General features: G+C 35.4%; 1 protein-coding gene across 1 annotated transcript in view; it reads right to left on the bottom strand.

Annotated features, from left to right (window-relative positions):
* Window positions 1-15,750, bottom strand: part of SHANK2 (SH3 and multiple ankyrin repeat domains 2) — a 330,531-nt gene that overhangs the window by 251,219 nt on the left and 63,562 nt on the right. The window contains exon 11 of the mRNA XM_065755018.1: window positions 3,385-3,451. Within this exon, the coding sequence (XP_065611090.1) occupies window positions 3,385-3,451 (67 nt within the window). The remainder of the gene's footprint in view (window positions 1-3,384; window positions 3,452-15,750) is intronic.

The following is a 15,750-nucleotide window of genomic DNA, read 5'->3' as shown; positions in this document are numbered from 1 at the left end:
AATAAAGATAGACATAGCACTACGATCTGGCACTGATCCAGGCCAGAGGGAAATAAAGGCATCCTTTGATATGTGTGATCAGTCTCTTCTTAACTGAATAACTTCAGACTTTGTATGGCATAAAATGGCAACCTATTCTAAAAGCCAATGAAAATATATTTAGGAGGCAAAGGTGGAATAGCTAATGAGCAATAATACACCAAGCACTTAAGTATGTATATATATTTATGTAGAGTTCTTGCAGACTACTGCAATGAGATTTAGTGCTGTTGCTGCTGGCACACTGCAGCCACCTCCCATTACTGCACAGGCAGTGATGTCCTCATGTGGAAAGACTGAGGTATGATCTCTACCACTGAACAGAGCAGCTCATTCATGGCAGTACATGGCACAGGACCATGAATCATAAGCATTACATTACTTCTGTTAGATCTTTATAATTGCCGTTTTGGCTACATTACTGGAAACAGCTTTGTGACTACTGAGAAACTGGAAGACACCCACACAATGCCTTCTGCATCGAAAGTACAAGTGACTTCCTACTGCAATAGTTTGGGACAATAAATTTATCTAAGAATAATGTTAATTAGCACATAACAAAACAGATGGACGCTGATAATTAAGTCTCACACTGTTTAAGATTAAAGAGTTCAAAAAAATACTAATTTTCATATTAGATACATTAGCTCAAGAAATATATAATCTTGTTCCCATTACCAGATTAAAATACTGCTCTTGAAACTACTAAGTTAGATCCATCAATTAAAATTTTCCCATCCTTAAAATGACACTGCTAGGAAAGTATGTAGATTTTCCTGTAAATATATTGTCATTTCTATTACTTTGATGCATATTAGGCTTCCATTTATAAAGTAACTATACAGAAAGATACTGAATGAAGATCACAAAAAGTTAAAATACTGGATCATAAATCTTACAAGAGCAATGCAGAGTTTCTTTTCTGATGAATCACTAATCCCTCCTGTGAATGAACGCAGAATAATCATTGAAAATTTGCTGTTAAATGATTGAACACCTCATTATCTACCAGCTAAAACTTCCACAGGCAAAAGATACCCACCCGAAGTTGCATACATTCCAAAGAATTTTCAAAAGTTGTAACTTGGTTATTAAATGGGTCTCAAATAATAACAGCAAGGTTTAATGAACTGGTTCAACATGAGAGTACAATGCCTAACCCAAAATACTCTTTCTGAGGAATGAAAGATGAAAAGTTACTCAGGATACTTCATATTATCCATTGTCTTTATTTCTTGAAGATAGCTCTCTAGCCTTTTGTTCCCATTCCATTGCTTCTGTGCTCAGAGAAGGTGCATTAATGAAAGGATTTATGTTGGAATAGATCCAAAACTACAGGAATATACAAAGAATAACCAGACAAGTAAGGCGCTGAAGTTGAAACACTGACATGATTCTGCATATCCTTCATCACAATAGCTGCCAGCTTTTCTGCTTGGAACATTGTTATTCCATTCCTTTATTTATTTTTAAATAAGGAAACATTCTAGAAACAGACATTTTGATGAATGGTATTATTTATTTTAGTTATTATCAGGTTTTGTTTTTCTAGGTAATAAACGTTAAGGACAGTATCTGGCTAAATTAAATTAGCTGAGAGAAACAATATACAGTAATGCCTGCTCTTTAGGAAAAATCTACTAATGTAAATAGTTATAAGCAAACAATAACCAAATTGAAAATAAATAAGTGAGTGACCAAAGCCCCAGTATTTCCATTTTTCACTAGGAAAGTGAAGGCATAAGGAAAATCAGGAGAAGTTTCCCATAGAATCTTTTTTTAAATGGGAGTCACGAAGTATAAATAGCAATCAACATTAAGTTCTGCCTAAAGCATGAGCCATGTGACTATCATTTTATTTTCCTGAACTGAATCTCATTCATAATACAGAGGTGAACTCAAAAAGATAATCATATCAAGGACAATATGGTTTCATGCAAACCAGCTTAAAGTCTACTCTCAATAAGAGTAATATAAGCATTACTTACATTTTACAATTATTTGTACTGAAAGTGTAGCATAGTTAAAACCTTTAGGTAAAAAAAAATCCTAGTGAAGGAATTCTGTTATGTTTGAGAGAATAAAATACACTTAGTAGTACTGTACGCTGCTCACCTGCAGCACTTGTTCTGCACTGGTTGTATAGGCAAGTCAAAGAACCAATAGCTAGCACAGCAGAAACAAATGGCACCATTTGAATCTAACCAATCATTTCCATTCATATTCAAGATCTTCACAAAGTTCTAAAACGATTGATCATACATAAAAAAGATGTTCATTGCATTAGAAATATCTGGTTCATTTTTATGTTAATTTTTTGCATCAAACTATTTATAAACACAGAAGGACGAAGATATATGGAAAGGAGCTACTCCGCTAGTCAGGTAAAAAACTTCCAAGCTTGCAATGGAGTTATCTCAATGCATACTGCAAAGAATTAAAAGTATCATAGTACTACTAAATTTCATGTGATGAATTTTCAAATATATCCCTACAGAACATGTGCAACTGGGAAGGGAAAGGGAAGAGAAACTTCAATGTAGAGCTCTTTCTCAGACCCGAGCTGCGTGAGTTGGCTCGGTATTCCACATAAATAATACTATCAAGTAATAGACATGCATCACAGAGTTAAATCAGTGCAGGCAACTATGCAGACCCCCCTACTTCAGAATAAAAGCCTTTCTTAGTACAACAATTTTTCTGTGCTCCTTTAATTGGATTCAGTTAAAGGATTTTAATTAATCTGTATGAGAAATCACTTCACTGAAACTATTTCAATGGCAGAACTCACTATGTAAGAAGATCATTGAAAAGCCTGAAGGTTTTTTGTTGAGGGTCCTTAATGCCTGTCATCTGGCACTGCTGCAGACTTCATGCAGTCTCACACACCTTCCTCAGTGAGAGGAAAAGTTTTCATGGATATGGATACTCAGTTTTTGCTATATATGCATTCAGTTCAAGAGAAGCATCTTTATCTTTCTCTGATCAATTATTCCTACATGAAAACTGCTTTAGCCTGATGCTGAAGCCAGCAAGAGCTAATTTAGCTCTCTTTGGTATGGGCATGTATATTTAATATATTAGCAACTGGCTAACTCATACTCAAACATCCACAGCTGTTGCATTACCTATCAAATTTTCTTTTTCAGAGAATATTTTGGAAGCATTTCATCTTTTTCTCCTACCTGCATTTTTTAAGGGAAAAATACTTTTAAAATCTCCCTGAAACAACACTCTCACTAGCCCCATAGGCATATCTAACATTAAATTATATTTAACATCTTTGTAAAATCTTGGTTCAAACATGAATAGCTTATTTTCATCATTCATAAGTATTTTGCTTACCAATGTCAGCTTCTCTGTGATTCTTGATATATTCAGCAAGCTCAAAATTTCCTGCTATTATGGCCACCTGAAGGATTGTAAAATAGTTAAAATTAATAGGTTGCCATAATTCATTAAGTAGGAAAACAAAATTTATATTATTGATAAACATCACATTTCATTTTGCAAAATGGAATAATTCTTTATTCATTGGATATTTCAACTTCCACTCTTCAACTACTGCACACAATGCATTTTGGAAGCAGCATTATGAAATAATATTACAACCTATTTGAAAAAGCACAGCAACTCCCCCAGTTACCCATTAAATAAGGCTGTTTTGATCATGGATGTCTCTCAGGTGAATCTTATAAGACCTGCAGAGCTTTTCATGTTGTGACAGTCAAAAGCAGAAATGAACATTAAATAACAGCATCCCCAGAACTCTCAGGGCTACATCGATGACTGGAGAACTGTACAATGGTAGGCTCTGAGAGGTACTTTTGAGACATTATTTTCCTTTTACTGATCCTCCTTTCTCCTTACCTGGAAACTGAATCAGAAGCTGCACTGTAACATACATGAGAAAATCAGGAAAGAAGCACCAAACACTAAAATAAGTCAGGTATCACTAAGACAGCAAAGATGACTACAAAAGAGAAATTTCAATAGTTTATGCATATGTAAATAATTGAAATTATTTATTAAACTATATCTCTGAAATAAAGAATTATTACCTTTCTAAATTATTTTCTGATTGTAAAACATGTATATGTGAAATGCTATTCCAAGTCTTCATCTAAATGATCTTAAAAACAGAAAATTTTCTACAGAAGAAAGAGATTTGCTTATGTTATTGCTATTTGCTCCCTGCTTTTCCTCCCTCTTCTTCCTCTCCTGCTTTCCTGACTGGAAATATCCATCAATTCCCTTTCTTTTATCTACTTAGAATCTTTCTTTCCTCCCAGCGACACTGTGCCCTTGGCAAAAGTGATATGCTGGGCTAAATCTTCTCATAGGATCTTCTGCATATACAGGGTGAATCATAAAACAAGGTTGGAAAAGATCACTAAGGTCATCTAGTCCAGCTGTCAACCCATCACCACTACCATACCCACTAGGCCATGCACCTAAGTGCCACATCTAAACATTTCTGAACGCCTCCAGGGAAAGCGACTCTATCACTTCCCCAGGCACCCTGTTTTAATGTCTTACCACTCTTTCTGAGAATAAATTAGTCCTAATATCCAACCTTAATGCAGTCAGGAAAAAAAATACCACCACAAATCTTTCTTCAGGACTCCCACTGATAGACTCCCATTGATATAGTGCTATTGTTAACCATAAGAAATAATTTAGAAACTGGGGAAAACTTTGATTTGATAACCAAGAAAAATTGGCAGCTGGTCCAAAACATTCAACTACTATCAGACGTAAAGATTAATGAAAAGGATCTTTGGGAGGTGTATGAAATACAATATGAGTAATATTTTTTAATGTAACGAGTGTAAGCTTACTCTTGCTCTTACAGCAACAGATTTCTTTAAAGGGTCAGTTCTATTTCCTTTTAACTATAACACAATAATATGGGAGCCCTCAAAAATGAATACTCACAATAAGCTACAGTTAAAAAACTTTACTATTTCTTAGGTAAGAGTTTCCAAATCTGCTTTGAATGGTAGACTCAGAGCAGGCTTAAATCACAAGTCATGTTCAGGGCACCTATTTCATTTCAAAATAAAATAATTGCATATATCTTCTGTGCTTTTCATTCACCATGCCTCATTTCGTACATTGTATCCCTTTCTACCATTAGTGGATCAAGTGTGAGCTCTGGGCTTTTTGTATATCCTACTTGAACACTGGAAAAAGTCTCATTAATGTGCAGTTCCGTGATAAGCATTTAACGCAGAAATGGGTGAACTGTCTTAGAAAAGAGAACTCATCACCAAACTCCTATATAAAGCTAGATGGGAATAACTGACAGGTTATCACATTCGCTTCTCCACTCTACAGTCCACCTGATGAGCTCACTTTAAGGCATTTCTTTAGACCCAAGACTTTCATTGCACTACTCCTCACACCTCAAGTTATCACTCACAAAACCTTTCTGGAAATCCTTGCAAAATAACCCCCATCAAAATAAATGTTTTCAAATACACTGAAGTAATCTATGATTTATCTCATGGTCTTCAACATGCAGCAGTTGGTTTAAGGAGAGACAGGCTGATCTAGTTCAAGTTGTAAAATTTACAGGCTAGGAAAGTACAAGCAAGACTCCAAAGAAATCACTCTTAAGTATTTTTATCAATATCAAAATAACTTTTTCAGATTACTGCGGAAAGCTTAAAACCAACAGCAGAATGCAGCATTTACCATGTTTATGTCCTAAATCCAAGTCTCCCCTCCTTTTGCTTCTTCATTGCTTTTCAGATGTTGTTTTTTCTTTGCAAATCGTTTCTTATCACAAAATTCTATCCATCCAACATAAAGGCTAAATACAGTAATTTTGTTTCTCATTTCAAGTGTGTTTATGTGATAGTAGAAAATCTGTTCTACATTTACACAGCTCCTAGCAGTTGTATTCAAGAGATATATACTTGTGCTTTAAAATAATCTACAGTAAACATCTACGAGATCACAAATATAATAATTTTTCTTTTGCGTAATTAAAACACATAGAATATTACCATACTTACAAGTAATAACGATGCAATTATATTCTCACTGCAATATTAAACATAAGAAAATGTTTTGCTTTGGGCACTTCACAGTTGTTTTAGATTAAATAATGGATTCTTGTGAGTAAAAGGTACTATTAATAATCAGTAATGCTGGTTCCAATTAATCCTACTTCTTTTAGACTGCAATTGACTGATACATCATAAGATTTCTGCATGCTATATTATCTGCAAAGATCAGTGAGTTCAAAGAGAGATAGATGGATATGGTGGAGCACTGCCACCTCATCATCAATGAAGATAATTATCCATCTGAAAATTAATATTCTGACCATTAGTCAAAACACCTGTATTCCAGGAACCAGTCATGAAAAAAAAAACCTGCTTCTCAGCACTGGTAATAAATCTGACCCTCAGCCTTCAGTGATGAGCTTCTGAAGTGCAACTTATCATTCAACCTGGCTGATGGCACTAGAAAAATAAGAGAAAAGTGTGTAAATGCTGCCTGTATAACCTCATATTCTGCCACCTGCTTCATAAAAACATTTGTACATTCATCAGGGAGTGTTATGCAAACAATAATACCTTTCGTCAGCATTACTACTAATTGGCATGCAAAATTCAAGCACGGAATTCAGCAGTGACAGGCAGCTTGCTAGACAGCCACCACGTTACTCAAATGAAAGAAAGTTTGATATCAAAAAAAGAGATTTTAAAACTCAAGTAGAACACGTTGTTCAAATGATGAATACATTTTATTACTCGAAAAAAAAGATAGCTGAGAGACAGCTTGACAGAGAATTGTTTCTGAATCAAGCGCTAGATTCAGCAAGCCCAAGGTATCAATTCTTTTAATTCAATTTACTTCAACTCAGTAGAAACATTAAAATTCCAACAGCAAAAATGAAGGCAAGTACGGTAAGATCCAAAGAAAGCAAGAAAAAGTGTAAAAGTACAAATATTTCTTGGCATGAAGTCAATGTGCTTCACTTGAATTTGATGGGTAAAGAGAGTGGGAGAAAGCGAAGTCAGAGAGAAATCTGAAAGATATAAAATTATACTCATTCAGTTTTTACAGTGGCAAACTAAGCACAGTAGCCTTTTTTCTACCAAAATTCTTCTTGAACCAAAGTACCACTGTGTTCCAACAAAACTATTAGTGTGAATGTACATTTACAAAAAATAATGGAGTTTGATTTCATAATTTACATGTTTTCAAACATCCATGCTTTTCCTGCAAGGATGTTATACAGTCAGCTTTCTACTTGACAGGTCAGTGTGTGAAAAAAAGCTTTCTTTTCTGGGTCACAATATGTGTCTTCTGGACAATAAAAAAAGAGCACAAACAGCAAAACTATAGTGAAAGTTTCTCCCAGTTCCAGCAGGTATTGGATTCTAGTCATCAAAATGCATCACATGCATGTTTCTAGACATGAAATATTACCATGAAAGGCTAGAGCTAGCACTTTACAGCTAGAGGCTAGCTACAGATTCTATTATGCTGAAGCTTCAAAAATTGCAGCTCTTTAAAAACAGCATATAAAGCAGTCTTATGATATCTCAGGTTCATGTCCTTAGTCAAATTATTCTGTAAAACTTGATATAAGTCTGGTTATCTTCTCAGAAAGTCATTAATCTACAATTTCCACTCAAATCCATAAATCTTTCAACCTACTTTTGAAAGACATATCTACTATGCATTTGTTCCAGAATTGGAAAGACCATTCTGCAGCATCCCAGCATGGTGACAATGAATGTCCAGCTGAAAACCACGCCTGAGCAGTTCAAGCACAGTGCTTTCTGACCCAAAGTAAGAGTTTTTTCTGTTGCATATACATTTGGTTGGGATATCTCACACATAACAGTCTATACAACACAGATAACAGAAATCCTCTTGATTTTCATATCACCATTAGAGGCAATCTTATCTGTCCAATAGTAACCAAAGTTAATCATTTATCAGCTCCTTCCCCTTTGTGTCTGACTTACTTCTGTAAGGATGTTGATATAGACACCTGATTATTTTCTAATTACATTTGATAGCATACAGAATTAACTTGAATAAATCCATATCCTTACTATGGGGAAGCAAGCAGAAAGTGAAGCTAAGCCAGAAGACCTATGTAGAGAGTAAGTAATACAAAATAAAAAAGTAAACTCATATAGACAGAATTGCAGTATCATCTCCCACTTCCCTGATGCCCTGTCTTCATAACATCATTGCAAGAAAATGTTAATGGAGTCACCAAAACATGTCAGAGCTGCACTGCACTCAAGTCATAGGGTTGGTGACCTACTGTGCAGGGCAGATGAGCATAGGTTGCTGCTGCCAGGGTGCTCAGTGCAGAGCATGTCCAGCAGCTGTGTGTGTTAACACCAGTATTTGTTTTGTCTTGGAAGAAGCAAAACTTTGTACAGCTGCCCCATTGTCTCACATACTGTCTAACAGTCAAATGTTTATTTTCAAACCTAACCAGTGACAGTGGCTTTTCTGTTTGTCAGGACAGGCAATCCAGTGGTAATTAAGTGGCAGCTCAGTGTAACAGAAGTTTGAATGAAGTGGCTGCGATGCTTAGGTTGGGGTAGGAAGCAGGCAGAGGACAGGACACACTGCGTCTGCCAATCCAACTGTACTGTGACAGTAAAAGTTTAACCGGTACTTCTTCCTCCTGGCATAGCATTATTTTTACCTTCTGGTTTTCTGATATTTGCAGTGATAAAAGTTTCCTCTAGACAAAAGCAGTTTTTAGGTTGGCTTTCAGAAATCAGTCCAGAAATCAAAGATTTGAAGCATCTGGTTAATTTTTACTTTCCCAAATTTTGTTCCCCGAAGCAATTTAGTTTAAATGAAGGCAAATAAGACTACTCGGTATATTTTGGAGCTCAGTAGTTGTCCAGAGACAGGTTGCAGTGTGAGAGACATTCATAAAGGCTTTCAGACTCTAAGACCAGACTTAAGTAGCAGTATTGTCTCAAAAAAGGCTCTCTTTCCAGTGTGGAAATCACAGATGTCAATGCATCCATTACTTAACCTCAAGCATTTAGATTTTTTGGATTGTAATTCATGCAGTACTTTGTTCCTTTGGGGAAACTGGAAATTATATATACACTTTACCTGCCACTAACCTTTCACAATTCATTTTTTTCTGCTCCTGAAATGTATCACGGGTAAAGATTATATTAGAGTAAGATCTTTGTAGCCTGTTAGCAAATACAATTTTAGAGCATTTTATGTTAGTCCCTGAGAGGCAAGCGCCACAACTAAATTACATTATTAGTCTTCAGAACAAATCGCTCCCCACAATAAGAAACAATTTATTTATTTTTAAGCAGAGAAATTGAAGTTATCCCCTCTTAATTTCAGCCAATGAACTTTGTCAAAGTTTCTATACAGAAATGAGGAGAGCATCTCACATTTCTTTTATGTTTCACTCCCAGTCAAGGCTGCTGCACTTCCTTCCACACATGCTTAAATTTTAGACCAGGTGAGACATAAAGCTTTAAAATGCTCTGCCTAAATGGAGAGCGGAGGAAGCTCTTTGTGCTGCACATTTGTAGCTACAATTCACAATAAGCAGTTCATGATAAAACAGCTAGTACTCCCCACCTGCTTTTCTCCCCTTCTTTTCCAGACAATTTCACTTCCCTGATGAAAGCACATCTCATTATTCTTTCTTTCAGAGCTGATGTTTCACCCTTACATTGTCTCTGCTATCCAGCAGTGCTCACTAAATGATAGTCTTTCAAGAAAGCTTGAAATAGCAGTGAGCTCAGGTATGGCACTGTACATTAAAGGAGATAGTTCCATCCCAGAACAAATAGAGATTTTACTCAGTCTCAGACAAGGAGAGGAATCAAATGCAATGTAAAAGCCATTCTGGGGTCTATGTACACTGTGTTCTTCTATCTCCAGGTGGAACTGGAGGGAAAAGATGATACAACCAAGCAATAAGATTCTCCAGAAATTCCCTTCCACTCAAATAATAGACTTATACAATTAGAATTTATTTCACCACTAAGGATAATGCAATGTAATTCATAGCAGAGACTGGTGAGAAATTAACCCAAGTACCTTTGGAAAGAATTGTTAGGATCACCTCCCTAAAGAGATGGCCTGAAGAGCTCTTGCATGTTTCTCGTGCTATAATTTCTTCATATTAGATAATAGAAATGTTACCATTTTTAATGAAAAATTTCTAGACAAAAAAAAAAAACAATTCACTGAAAGTACCTGAAATATCAGAAAATGCGACCCGACAGCATGGTGCTATCTAAACCATTCCATTACATTCACAGACTTTGGGCACAGATACCTTTGTAATTTGATATGAAGTTAAAACTGTGCTTACTGTTGGGCATTGAAAAGAAAACTTAGTTCAATGTATTTCTATCACATCCTCCTGACAGAAAGACTCTCCTTCGTGAAATAAAGAGGTAAAGGCTTTTCAGAGTTTAAAGCTACTTTGAAGGCTGCCACTGTGCACCATTTCATTATTCACCCACAACAATGTTAGAATCTTAAATTCAGGTTCTTAAGAGGGAAACCCTTGCACTACATGCATGCCCATGCTGCACGTAGCACAGTGAGGTTAAATTCCTGATAAATTGTAACACAAAAATCACATACTGCACCGTGAACTTGGAAAGAAATCTTACATTAGTATGCATTAGTTGCTCTCATATATGAGCAGCATGCAGATTTTGAAACTATTCTCAGTGGTACAGATGGAGTTTGGCTTGGAAAAGCATGAAGCAATCTGCATTCTGAATTTCTCTCCAATAGGTGTGGGAGAAAAATGTACTTATACAGCATTACTGGTTTCTTGCCCAATTTAAGAGAGCTTTTAAAATTAAGATACGTTTATTTATTCAATAAATACAAAGACATATCTAGTAATCATTTTCCTTTGGAAATATATTATTTCATAATATCTTTGCAAAATATAATAGTTTTAGCTATTTTCAAGTAGAGAAGACATCAAGAATTCAATAAATAGAGCAAAAACTCTATTTTCTGAACCAGCTGGAAAATCCTATGTAGTTGCAAAAACTATATAACCTAAAATAGATATGCTGAATAGTCAAGAATTCAATATTTTACCTTCTAAACTCAAAGAGCAAAGCACTAACCCCTATTTTATACATGTATTGATTACAGTTGAATCTTAAGTTTGAGGCTATAAGGCAAAATAAAACTAAAGGAAGCTTTTTAGTTCACCTCATCACACAACACAATTAAACACTTGTACAGTATGCTATTAATATCACTATTCCATGTTCTTTTCTAGTAGCGCTCCCGACTACACTTAAGATGGATGGCACGAAACACAACCTCAAGGAGATATGCATCTCCATAAGGTGAACATCTCTGTACATTTATACTCCAAAACTTTTTTAATAGAAGTAAGCAGCTTTAAAATTCAGATATAATACACAATTAGAAATGTGCTAGAAGGATATTTTAGTATGAGTGTTTTAGAATTAAATATAATGTTACGTGTTTTCAGAAAAAATTAGAATGGTAAAAAGTTTTATTCAAAGAGAGAAAGAGTTCTAAAGAGTACTGGAGTTTGAAATTCTATTTCAGATACAATATCGTTTTCAAGTTTCAGTAAAACATTGAAATATGGTGCAAAATCTATATATAGAAGAATCAAAGCTGTAAAATTTAATATTCTCTTCAAATAGCAGTCAGTAAAGATTATACTAAGTGCAGAAATATCCTATGTCTCTGTCAGGTCAATAAAATGCTGGCAGTTTATCTAAAACTACTCTGTGGTGTTATTACAGAATACAAGTAAAAAAAAAAATTCATACTCAGCATTTTCATACATGCTTTTGTCCTGGACAGAAAATAATTGTTAACTGATATAATCACAAAATGTAAAACAAGCCAAATATTTTCTATTTTGAAAGGAATTAGCATTGTACATTAATATAATTGTTGTCCAGTAGATGATAAAATATCAACACCTTTAATTTTCTTGAAACTTACTTTGTTTAAACCCCAAAGTACAGTCTTTTCTTTCCTTTTTCCTTCTAGTCCTTGCTTTCTATTTCATTGGATAGCAGGATCAGCTTTACCTTTTGGATGTTTTCTGTATATTATCTGCTTGAGAGACAATTTCATCTTCATCAGTTCTTGATACAACAAAGCACAATAATGTTACTATCCTTTAAATAGTCCTTTGAAGACAGTTTCTTCACCACTGAATTTTTTTCTCCAAAAGCATGCTGCTGCTACTGTTCCCAAATTTGCCAGCACATGTTAGCATACTGTGTACAAAAATCTCTTAGCAACAATATCTTAGTGTCTAACATTTTCCTTCTTCCAACTATGATTCATGGAGCCATCTGTAGTCAGATATTAACATGCAGTATCTTAAAATAGATACCTTGCATTTGTTCAACAACTAGTTTTAGCATCTGAAAATATAAATTATGGGCAGGGGCCAATACTTCTTTGAGGCTCTTCATCATTCCCTTGATCAGTTAGCACAGTTTAAACAAAGGCTTGCAATGATCACTTTGTCTCAGTGTTAAGGTCACCGGATTCACGCTTCCCATGAATACCCAGCAAGCAATTCTGTGGTGCTGAGTACCAGCATCCTTTATGAATGCCATAAAGCTCTCCATACAGCTTCCCGGGTGAGGGCCACCTGGTGTCTTGACTATTTGTTAACAGTAATCAAAGACTCGACTCTAAAATTTTAAGTACTGCTGCACTGCAGCACCAAGAAATAACCATTTTTTACACCCTTGGAACCTAAGTGTCCTAAAATGGTTGGGTAAAGTTCTGCATCTTGCACGGCAATGACAAAACGACTTTTACTGTAATAGTACTATAGTAAGGAATAGAAGGATGTCCTGAACCTCTCTCACAGTTTAGAAAAATTACAACTATATCTACCAAAGCATCATTTTCGTCTCCCAAACTCTTTTTGTTTTGCTTTCAAGTACAGCAGATTACAAGAATCATCTATCAACACCTACAGATTTTTAGTTGATTGTTTCAATACAGTCCACAATTTTATATAACTTAAAAGAACTAAAATAAGTGCTAGATACTGAAATCAGGTAACCTTAAAAGTTAATATATTAAGTATATCATATGGAAAGATGTGGTAACATGGCTTCAAAAACTTAAGCAAGGTGTGAGGAATACTCCTTCATCCCATCAAATTTTATAAACTTCAAGGAGCTAGGATTTGATCCAAAATGTTTTTATATAATTAAAATTTAAAAACCAAGCAAATATTTAGTTATATAATAATGGACACTTTAATACATTTATATTTATATATACATATATAACTATTATCCAAAAAGCACATTCCACTAAGTGTACACTTTGTACACTTTCATTGCTAAAATTCTGATTTTGTTTGCAGATTTCACAGCCCCTATGGTCTCTGGTAATACATTCAGTGGCCATGAAAGAGTGCCAGGGTTGATGAGCACAGTGAATTCAAGTTAAAATTCAGAGAAGACTATTACACTGAAAACCCTCATTTGTCCTGCAGTTCTGCCTTAGCTAGGCTCTATAGTGACTATACACCTAAAGGACTATTAGGCAGCCAAGCCCATCTTTCAGCAACTTTAACATGATTTAGAAAGTAGAATGAGTATTCCATGGTACAATGTTCTTTCAGGAAAATACACAACTGTGTTCTTAAAACTAAACTACTCTCAGTCATGAATAAGCCATGACTGAAAACCTTCAGATTAAACTAAGCCTGCATGGAAACCAAGATAAAAAAAAAAATCTAAGTCCTTCCTCACAACATGCAAGCAAATCACTTCTAAATCATCTCACTCCCTCAGCTCTGAAATGCAAACTTAACTCCTATGACAAAAGGATCAGGAGTTATGCAATAACCAGCTTGCCAGGAAGTTCTGAACTGAATATGCCGGGAAGTCAGCTAAAGCTACCATGAATCTTGTCAGGCAGTAAAACAGGGAATGTGCTGGTGAATTCATCTAAGGCACAACTTCACTGCTTCATGTCACTCTTGTTTCCTTCTGTTTCCTTAGAGAAGGAACAACTGCTATTTTTAGGTTGCCCTGTTTTATACAGACTGTATTAAACCTCTTCCTTGGTCACTGGATGTATTAGGAAATTTAATATTTCTATCCTACGTGGAGGAAAAAATATGTACATCTTTTTTCTGCTTCTCTGTTAAAATGCCACCTAGCAAGTCATTCTCAAGTAACATGCATTGTGTTTTAATAATTAATGTAAGAAAGAAAAAGCAGACAGGCTGATACATGCATTTACAATTACAGAAGCATTCCATGAGAAAATCTAGCTCAGACTGGAAAGAGCCATCAGAAGCCAGTTATTGCATAATCCCCATTACTGCTACATGGCTGAGCAGCAGTTCCAAAGGAGTGTTTATTGAGAGCAGATAAGGCCAGGTTGCAGAATCATATGAATCAGATAAGGCACAGCCAGTAATAAAATTGATTTAATTTTCTTTTTTTCCTCCACAATAATATGCTAAATCAGAAAGCCATGAAGTATAATCTTCTTCAGCAGAAATCTTTTAGAAAAAAAAAAAAAGACTGAGAAAACATGCTGTGTTGGACTTTGTTTTCCTTGAGATCACAGTAAATGTTGGGTTATGCAGAAAATTTAGCTAAGGGTGTAAAGGTGTGCCCCGTTGTAGGGGCTTTCACCAGCTTCCACCTCTGAACATAGGAGTATTTGGCTTTTCCTCATAGGAAAGCCAAATACTATATAAGCAGCTACTTCCCCAAATACTTTCAGAAAAAAATGTCTTCCTACTCACAGGAGGCAAAAGATACTGCTCACTATTTCATAGCAACAACAGCTTATGGGATTCTGTTCCGCAAAAAGCATTGTTTAATAACACAGTGTTGTTTAAACTACTGCACTAAATTGACAAAAATGCTTTTTGAAAACCCTTAGGGCTAAATGCACCAAGCTAATAAAACACGATGATTATTTTATCTTATACATTTGGTGGATTAACTCCAAGCTCTACGCATTAGCTACAGGAAAAAAAAAAAACCTCTGGAAAGAGCAGTAAAGGCCAATACTACAACGTGCACTGATGAGGATGGACATGAGGATGCAGCATACGCCAACTGCTCAACAAGAGCACTCTCCAAAGGGCAGTGCAACAAGATGCTCAGCCATCCCAAACACGTAATTCAATTTTACAAGCAACAGGAACTCATGCAGCTATTATCAGAAATTAATACTGAACAGAGCCTGTATATTGATGTAAAAGCAAGATATCATACCAGCACATCACTTGTCTGTCATAGCCATAATCATTAACTGGTATTTATGGGTCTAAGGTGCCTATGATCTGATCAAGGACTTGGTTCAGCTATCTGGAACACACTGTTTTTCCCCCAGATCTAAGCACTGGCTGTGACAATTGATTCAGATGAAGGCAGACAGAGGTGAACAGCAGGACACCACTGGGCATCTTGGACACCAAAGCAGAAGTGGCCTCAGCCTAAGTGGAGAAGTTTCAGTTTCTCTGAAACATCTCATTTATTAACATCAAGAAATTTTATCAGTGTCAGATCACTGACATACAGGTTATAGCCTCATCAAATAGTCTACAAATGTATTACACATTTAATAGTATTATCATCTTGAAATGACACTACTGTAATAGTAAGAAAACTTTAAATGTAGAAGATTACTGTAAACATGCTTATCTACAGC

Source organism: Cyrtonyx montezumae, unplaced genomic scaffold (genome assembly GCF_038088225.1).
Source record: "Cyrtonyx montezumae isolate F1298 unplaced genomic scaffold, pur_monq_1.0 scaffold_10, whole genome shotgun sequence".
In the NCBI taxonomy this organism is placed as follows: domain Eukaryota; kingdom Metazoa; phylum Chordata; class Aves; order Galliformes; family Odontophoridae; genus Cyrtonyx; species Cyrtonyx montezumae.
Note: the sequence above shows the minus strand (reverse complement) of the source record. Positions and strands in the feature narration are given on the sequence as shown.